Here is a 9,694-nt window from a genome sequence, read left to right on the forward strand (position 1 = left end):
ATACAGGAGGCCTACATTTTCTCCTCTATCATACAGGAGCAGGCCTACATTTTCTCCTCTATCATACAGGAGCAGGCCTACACTGTCTCCTCTATCATACAGGAGCAAGCCTACACTGTCCCCTCTATCATACAGGAGCAGGCCTACACTGTCTCCTCTATCATACAGGAGCAGGCCTACACTGTCCCCCCGTCACACAGGAGCAGGCCTACACTGTCCCCTCTGTCACACAGGAGCAGGTCTACACTGTCCCCTCTGTCACACAGGAGCAGGTTTACACTGTCCACTCTGTCACACAAGACCAGGCCTACATTGTCCCCTATGTCACACAGGAGCAGGCCTACACTGTCCACTCTGCCAGACTGAGCTGCACAGGGAGACACTCATTCTTTCTTCAGACAGTGCATTTGTGTTTCCTCATTTAAAGCAAAGAGGAAGCGTGGAAGGAGGGGTCGGGGTCGTCAGCTGATTAGGGCGAGAACCTTAGTGTGTCTTTTGTTATAAGTTTTCGCACTCAGCACTTTGCACATTTTTAGGTGGACATTCTGAAGCCTTTTATTTTCCATGATGTTATTGTATTTCCTGGAAAGTTACACGAAATATGTATAAAACGTAGCAATTAAACTATACCTATAATTGAAAAAGAAGTAAAATAGATAGGGAGAGATCTGGAGTATATTTGGTAAACGCCTGATCATTAAAAGAGACACTGCAGCATCTTGATCCTCAGATTCACCAGTGGGACCCCGGTAATGAGTCGTCTTCCAAACCAAGACAGAAAAATCACCACTATTTGACAACTCAAGCAAGAAGTGATTGAAATAAGGGCTTTGCTGTGTTAGTCCTTAGTTAGCCTCTGTAATGGCATTTGTTCATTCTGTCGGAAACAACAGAGGAGGAGAGTTACACTGTCCCGTGAACAATGAGCGCCAACAAAGCACCCTTTTCTGGGACCCATAACCAGCATCACTATGTAGACCCTTAAATGTGTATTTTCCTTTTTTTTTTTTTTTTTTTTTTTTTTTTTTTTTGATATAAAGCGAAATTGTGATAGCTACTTAACATTTTTATCAAGGTAAAAGCCAGATTTTTTTGGTTTTACAGGAGAAATTTACAGAAACGCTAACCCCACACTATGTAATCTACAAATATATTACATACTTTACTACAAATTATACTGTGTGTGACATAAAAACAGGCATATATATGTTTTTTCATCATTGTTAATAGCAATAAACACGCAAAAAAAAAAAAAGCAATAGCACAGTTGCATTATAGCTGTATGTTTAGTTCATGTAGGATGTTGTAGCGTGGCCCGCTGTTGGACTCGAGGGCATGTGAGTGTTGGGGAGGGTACAAACAGGGCACAGACAGGGCACACTCCAGCCTGAGTGTGTGAGAAAGCTTTTGGCGTGTAATTAGAGCTGCGCAGTGCTGGAGGTGTGTACAGGCCACGCACAGAGCTCTCGGGGCTTTGTGCAGGAAAAATACTTCTCCTCTCAGACATCACTTCAGCCTCTATAGGACTGTGGCCACGCTGCCTCTTTGTCTGCCCACAATAACTCTTTGTACACCTAAAAAGTCGGTTTGATTTGGGCGTAATATTCTTTTAAGCAGCAGAAAATATCGACACTAAATATTGTTAACTGCTGCTACTTCATTAGCAGTAATAACACATTAGTAATTAGTAATTCAATTTAAATCAACTTTATACCAATTAAGTTTCGGTCAAGTTTTTTTTTTCTAGTGGATTTTCTTATGTATGCGTTTCAGAATGATGAGAAATTAGGACTGTTGCCATAGTATAACAAAATATTACATCATTTGAATGGGAAAAGTCCTTAAAATGTTGCATATAAGAGAAAGATGAAACCATGAATAGTCAGGCTTGTCTCAAAGAAAATCCCAACGATAAATACATTGTTTTTGTTCAGATTATTTTGCACAGATTACACAGATTTATCTACTTTAGTCAGTGGTTTGAACATATAATTTGTACAGGCCTATCAATTGTATTCATTTTATTAATCTGCACCATAGTCTGTTCGTTGTCCCATTGTAGAAAATAATTTTTACATTACATGCACTGAAATAATCTCTTAAATCTGTTAGAACAAAAGAAAAACATAGATATAAATATTAACAAAGTGCTGGTCAAATAATCTGATCTAATCTAGGTGCATTCTATAGATCTGGTAGTTCCTCATGCCCTTTTTATTCATTAAATAAGGATTTTTAGGTTTATTACACATTTGATAAGACTGCTGTGTTTGAAACAGATCAGTCCTGACAGATTTTCCGACTCACAAACAAAATAAAAATGACAATACATGTGGAGTAAATGCATGATGTGAAGAATGTTAAAGTTAGCAGAGGGCCTTCTCTCAGCGGTGAACACTGCCTTTGTTATTGATCTGGAGCAGTGACTTGGAAGAGCTTCTAAACTCCTGTTGCGCCACATTAGAAAGGCCTGCTTTTCTTTGTCTATGCCGCTAACTTGTCATGGTGTCTTAAGATGCAATTATTTCCAACTCATTTTTGCATAGAAACCTAATTATTCACTGTGATATAAATTAGATTCCACATTCAGAGTCCTCTCTCCTGCCGGCAGCTTTTCTGTGAGGTGGAGAGGAGCCGCTGCAGCTGCTATTCACTGCACACAGATAATTGTAAATGGGAAGTCAGTGCGTGGCATTATGTTGTCCACACATCATTGTTCATTTCCCCCATGGCCCATTGAAACCTGTGTGGACAACCAGAGAGTTTCCTTTGAGTTTTGGTATTCACAATGTGTTGCCTGGAGACTGATAAAGGCCCAAATCATGCACTGTATTGGCCAAGATGGGCCGCAGACTGGCCCACGGCAACAATGGACGGTTTGTAAAAAGGCGTTGATACAAGTTAATGACGCTTGTTCAACAAAACCTTAATGGACTTCTTCACGGTATAATATGGCATGGGATGCGCTCTGAATGAGGAGGGGGCTCCACTTTTACAACTTTGTGTGTGTTTTACCAATGGGAGGAGCTCACTACACTACACACACAAAACTTTGTAACTCGAGGTTCCACGGGGCACTTGAAATCAAAACACTCAATTTAATTTTTAAAAGATAAATGGTTAAATAAAAACATATTAAGATAAATATCGAATTTTTCCATCATTATTACATGGCTCAAAATATCAAATGAATGAACAGAGCACTCACCCAGCCTCCAGCACAGACAGTGTTGCTCTTCTGTGCAGCTCTGTTAAACAGCAGCAGCTCATCCTTCATCTGTGGACGGCCTGGAAGAGTAATTATCAAAATACTGTTCAACTGACTGATTCATCCAAAGTACTGTAGACACTACTGTAAAACTACTGTAGACAAGGCATTTATAATAGCCTAAATGAATCAATTGCAGAGCATATTGAAAACTATACATGCATATAAAAATAAATATCTGTACACCTATATCTATAGATCTACACATGTTTGGTGTATACTTAATATTTATTACTTTTATGTATATATGAATGTATTTTTACTTATTTAAAACAATGAATGTCATGATTAATTACACGTCCACATGAAGTGAACGGGGTGAAGTGAACAGAGGCCTGTGATATTAGCTCAAAGCGGAGGAGGTGGGGCCCTGGATGGGTGATTTATACATTTCTCAAATTCTTTTCCATTTAAACAGGAATGATACTCCACGAGGCCCCGGTTTTGTTGCACCGACTTCTTAACTTAAATCAAGCGGACGGAAAAACTGCAGCTCTCCCTGTCACCCCGGGCAGAAGAAAGGGAATCAAAGGATTTCTATTCCCTTAAATGGACTAATTTTCTCCTTGAATTATGAAAGTAATGGCTAGGTAACAGCCAGTGCTCAGTACCCACTGCTTAATGCTTCTTAAACCCTTCCACGTGGCCCCGCTAGTCCAGGCAATTAGGCCTCATTATAGCCTCATAAAGGATCTCGTTTGTGGGATTACGTCATAGACAATGAAATTTTTATTGTGCAGAATTATGGAAAATAATATCAGAGCTAGTGTGGTGTGATGACGGCGCGCGCCATGAATCATTCCGCTCCGATAAATCGCTCCAAGTGTGTGCGTCTGCGCAGGGTTATCTGCGCCATAACAACGTCTCCGCGTCGAAGCAGGATTCACTTTATTAGAGCAATTACTGCCTGGGTTACTGACAGACGTGTGCGCTTCTGTCACACTTTGGTTGGATTTTAAAGACTTTCTGATACACAGGTCGAGCCCTAGAGAGATCAGAGGTGTACAGGTTCCTGTTTTGCTCTCGGGGCCAGACAGTAGCCCAGTGTTTGTTGGAGCTTCTAAACTTTACGCGTCTGAGTGTTGGAGGCAGTAGGTGGCAGATGAAAGCAGAAGCTGAGCCCAGCGCTGACCCGAGAGTGGGGATCAAACTCGCTAATTATTGTCACAAGATGAAGGATTAGGGCATTTCTGAAATAACTGTGTGTTTACCCCGCACAGTGCGCCCTTTATAAACGCTTTATAATTGAATCATAATCGCCATCCAATAACCACCTGAGCGCGCAGCTCGCATCACTTTATAATTCTTTAATTGCCGCCACATGTGCTTTAGAGGCGCTCGCCAATCAGGCAGGACGCACAGGCAAGTTCAGTACAATTCATTTTTGTTGACAGAGGGTACCGCACCAGCACCAGAGTCCCGCTCTCGCCCACCCTGCGCACACGCCTGTCTGCGCACCCACGTTCAGTGTCACAGACCCGCGAAGGTACCACTGCCTGTCCATCGGTGTTCCAGCTTCATCACACCTGAAGCTTTGTACACGAGCAGAGTTACGCGAATGTGAGTCTATGAAACCACTACACAACTGTTTTCTGAAAAACATCATGTCCCACGATGTATGTAATTTATACATGTGGCACTCAACAAAAACGACAAAGAAAAAAATCTGCATTCAGTATAATAGTATTGAATTTGAAGTGTTTGTAAGAGTGAGCGGTCAGTAGCTGCCTGTGCAGGTGTCTGGATAACAGATCCTCATTATAAATGTACAGAGGAGGCATTAGTGGTTGATTTTATGGCAGCGAAGAGCGGTGTCTGTGAACTGGTGAAATGAGGCTAAAAACACTAAGTGTCCAAGATGTGATTGGAGGCCCGGGTAGACATCACGTGGTGCGGGGTCTCTAACTGCTCAAACCCCCCAGAAGCCGGGTGCGCACGTGGGTGACGCTGCAGGGCCAGCCCTCTTCTGGGCTCCCTTTTGTTGAAGCATCAAACATAAGCACCTTAGGACTCTCCCGAGGGGCTTCACATGAGAGACGTCTGTCCTTCTTCACTCTTGCTCCACGCACACACACGTACAGCCATGTCGCGCTCTTTCTATGTCGACTCTTTAATCATTAAGGATCCGGTGAGACCACAGCACCCCGCGCAGGACTTCCTCATCCCCATCAGCGCGATGCACTCTCCAGGCGTCATGACGGTCACATCCCCGATGTGTCCATCCAGGAAGAATGGCACCTTCTGCGTGTGTCCACTGTGCGTCACGTCGCACCTCAACTCCTCCCGCGGCGGGATCCCTGTGCTCAAGAGTCAGTTCCCAGGAGCCGAGACACAGTACTGCCAGAGGGTACCGCACCAGCACCAGAGTCCCGCTCTCGCCCACCCTGCGCACACGCCTGTCTGCGCACCCACGTTCAGTGTCACAGACCCGCGAAGGTACCACTGCCTGTCCATCGGTGAGTAACACCTGTGCGACTTAAACTACTTTATGCACGATGCTCCACCTGTTTGCCTTGCCGTATTAGAAGCAGCGAAAGATTAAAAAAAAAAAAAAAAAAAAAATAAAAAAAAAATAAAAAAAAAAAAAAAAATATAAAAAAAAAAGTAAAGAAACTTTGGGACAGGCACAGCTCAGGCAGTCGCCCTTAAAGACAAATACCTCTTTTTCTTCCCTCAGGCGCCTCAGACAGTTCACAGATCCAGAATGGAAAGAGGATGCGCACAGCCTTCACAAGCACACAGCTGTTGGAGCTGGAGCGGGAGTTCTCCTCAAACATGTACCTGTCCAGACTCCGGCGGATCGAGATCGCCACGTACTTGAACCTGTCCGAGAAACAGGTGAAGATCTGGTTTCAGAACCGCAGAGTCAAGCACAAGAAGGAGGGCAAGTCCACGCAAAGGAGCAGCAGCACGCACAACGGCTGCAAGTGCGCCACGGGACACCTGACACCGGACTATTCCAGGTCAGAGGACGAAGAGTCCATGTCCCCGGTGTCTGTGTCTGAAGACAAGGAGGTCTCCCCTATCTAACGTGCACGTCCCATCCTTCTGACCCTGTGGAGTCAGAACCCTCGTCCGTCCCGCACGAACTCTTACAGACTGTGAAAAGTTGAGTGTTGACGGGACATCCTGTTTCTCAGTGTTATGACACCTGCATGTTTCCACGAGCGCATGTGACGTCCACGTCAAGTCAAACCTGGATGATTTTGGAACAGTTTGTAAACTTTGTACATGTGTATTTATTGTAATAAATATAAGATTAATTGCAAACACTTCGTCATGATTTGAGTATAAAGACATCACATTTTACCTGTAATTATCTGTCCACACTCTGGGTGTTTGGTTTAATTATAGATCTACATTTATTTGTATTCATTTTCAGTCAGTTTAAAATAAGACGCGCTATAACCGAGACTGGTCAAGCTTTATGATGAATATTTTGTCCTGTTTGTAAAGCCACGTTTAAGGATCACTCTTTGAGTATGTTAATAATGTGTTCTAACACAGGCCTGCACAAGTCAAAAAGTCTCTAATCCCAAATGAAATAATTACAAAGATGTTACAAGATTTTCAAACTGACTTAAGTCTATGGACTTTTTACTCTTTGGGGCCCTCAGCTCATTTCATCCTATAGCAGCACCACACACCTGCCACTGACAGAAAAAACCTGTGGACAGAATGGTGTTTTGTTGTAGGATACAATCAAAGTAAATTGGAAATTAAGTCACAACTGAATGGTTCTGTCAAATTCATTTGTATTTGACCAAAAATAGTCTATAGGCTAAATATAAAAGCAAATAGGCAAGTGCATTTAAAGAGCCGCAGTGTGTTATTAAGCTGCTATTACCGCTCCTTTGAGTCCTGTCGCTGTGTATTTGGAGACACGTACAGCAGCGCATCATTTACATGATATAGGCCTTAGTTTGGAATAGATGGAGAGCACTATGAAGCTGTAATTTCTCCTTAGATCCGACCACAAAAGGGTACCCGATAACGCCCCGTGGGGAGCAGCCAATAGTCCCTTAATGCCTGCTTTTCAATGGATTTTTGCTTGTCCAAGTCCAGTTTAATTGCGTTTCGGGTCCCACGTCGGTCGGTTGATTATGCTGTTAACTGCGTGGAAGCGCGGAACAAGGATATATAGAAGTGACCAAAGGCTTTGACAGGTTAGATTGTCCTGCCTTGGGACTCTCATTTAGGCGCGGACCCCCTGACGGCTGCGTGCTCAGAGCGCTTTGAGAACCAGCTCCAGGGTTCCTCCTGCGACACACAACCATTTAGTCACTGTTTCATTAGGCACTATTTGAGGCTTTCACGCGGCGTTGAATCAAATGGAGCGGACTCACAGGGAGCAGGGATTATGGAGGAGGGCCCACTGGAAATTAGCAGACGCCTAATTTAACTCGTTTCTGTCCGAGTTTGGGATACATTCCTAATTGAGAGGGGAAGCAGGTGAAGTTGCGGTCCCACGCAGGCCCATTCAGAGCGCGAATCAATGGTCCCCTTTTCACGTCTAGCTGCTGATCATATATTATGAGGGCAAAGCCACCTAATGAATATATAAGATCCTATTAATCGAATTAGAGTGCCTCTGCAGGTGTGTGGAGTTCCTCTGCAGCATTTAGGGCCAATGACAATAGAAAAAACACTTTTCAATAATCCTTGGCGACGTGAACCAGGATCACAAGACCACCGTGGATAGATTGATCAGAGAAACACAGAGAGAGAGAGAGAGAGAGAGAGAGAGAGAGAGAGAGAGAGAGAGAGAGAGAGAGAGAGAGAGAGAGAGAGAGAGAGAGAGAGAGAGAGAGAGACATTTACGCATTAAAGTGCTCTATGCATTTTTTACTCTCTAACTGGTAGACTATTTGTTGTTTTGTGTTAATTTAATCGCACTATAACTCCACTCTAAAGACGTCAGCCCTCAACGACCTCTATTGACAAAAAGTGGCAATTACGCATGACAAAAGGTAATTAATAAGCGGCTTTGAGGCGCTGCAGCTGCTCGTGATGAAGAGACACAAGTAGAAGAAACTCAAGTGCCGTTGGAGAACTGTGTCTGTTTCCTATTGGCTGACGCACGCACGCCAGCATCCCTCTCAGTGCAGACACGAGGGAGCCTTGGATGTGGTGGTGAATAATAACAGACTCAAATCGAGATGATGATCTGATGGGACACGTTATTAATATGATTGTGTTTAGTAAAAATCATCCATTACACTGATATTATGTTTTAATTCTTTAAAAATAACATAAACATCACCCTTATTTGTCCCAAAATGGAGAAAACCCAATGTTGCAGTGCAATGTTCAGGAACAACAGGTGAAGTATGCATCAGTATGTATGCATCAGAAATCAAAATAAACATAGACTTAAATCTAACCGATGCCTAAAGAGAACATTAGAAATACTTCAGTAGTGTTAAGATACAAACAAATGTAAAGATAATAAAATACAACACTGTGTACAGTACAGTAAAAACATTAAGCTATAGACAAAACTATACAATAATGGTATAATAATGTTTCTGAAGCCAGCAGTTTCTTGCTGTTTCTTTTCGACCTAAATTATAGTTAAGTATATAAAACAGTTAAATGAATCTTATAATCCAAAGTTTTAAAGTGATAACGACATGAAATACGTGTTTTCTAAAAACGAAACAGTGCTCATTTAGCACAGCTGTCACAAGATTGCAAATACCTTTACTGTAATAACAATAGGTAGAAAAAAGTATTTGTACCATAAACTTAGATGTAAGAAGTCAAGAAGTAGCAGGGATTGCAGATGGAAAGTAGCAGTAGCTAAATCTGACACAGATAATCTTTTTTTGTCAGATGAATGCATTTGTACATGCTCCCTGACAAATAAAGAATTAACTAAATTAGGACTAAAGTTAATTTTCCATAAAGCATTATTCATGTGTTTATTCTAACATTAGTATTCTTTGGTTCCATATGTTCTGGTTCATCTGTTGATCGGTCAAAGTTGTTACAAGTCAAAACAGGAGCTTGGAGTCAACCAGACCGTGACAGACAGACGGTCACGTGTCTGAGGAAACAGCCCAGACCTTGACGTGACTCGTGACTTCAGCACTCCGGACAGCTCCCCCTGATTACGCACACAAGAGCCACAGTGCGCTCCTCTGTCTTAGATTTACAAATGAAGAGCCTAAATCTCTCATAACAGCAAAATAAAAATTCATCTGTCCTTCCACAGATATTTGTATTTGATTGGGCTGCGAGTTCCACAGTAAATGTGTCTATTATCTACTGGGATACTTCCACATATTCCCTAATGCTTATGTCAACTTCGTTTCTTCTTCTTCTTCTTTTTTATTTAGATTATATTTTTTATTTAGATTACTATTATTTTACTTGGGTCTCTACTAGGCTCCACTTGCGTGTTAAAAAATTTGCTATTTTTGC

The 9,694-nt window shown here is 42.3% G+C and overlaps 1 protein-coding gene across 1 annotated transcript; it reads left to right on the forward strand.

Moving 5' to 3' along the window:
- Nucleotides 1-5,222: 5,222 nt before the first annotated feature.
- On the forward strand, nucleotides 5,223-6,298 carry gsx2 (GS homeobox 2). The gene is made up of 2 exons (XM_033965512.2): nucleotides 5,223-5,724; nucleotides 5,946-6,298. Exons 1-2 carry the CDS (start codon nucleotides 5,298-5,300, stop codon nucleotides 6,296-6,298), a joined length of 780 nt encoding a protein of 259 aa, XP_033821403.2. The 5' UTR covers nucleotides 5,223-5,297.
- The last annotated feature ends 3,396 nt before the right edge of the window (nucleotides 6,299-9,694 follow it).

The sequence above is a fragment of the Periophthalmus magnuspinnatus genome, chromosome 4 (genome assembly GCF_009829125.3).
Source record: "Periophthalmus magnuspinnatus isolate fPerMag1 chromosome 4, fPerMag1.2.pri, whole genome shotgun sequence".
Classification (NCBI taxonomy): domain Eukaryota; kingdom Metazoa; phylum Chordata; class Actinopteri; order Gobiiformes; family Gobiidae; genus Periophthalmus; species Periophthalmus magnuspinnatus.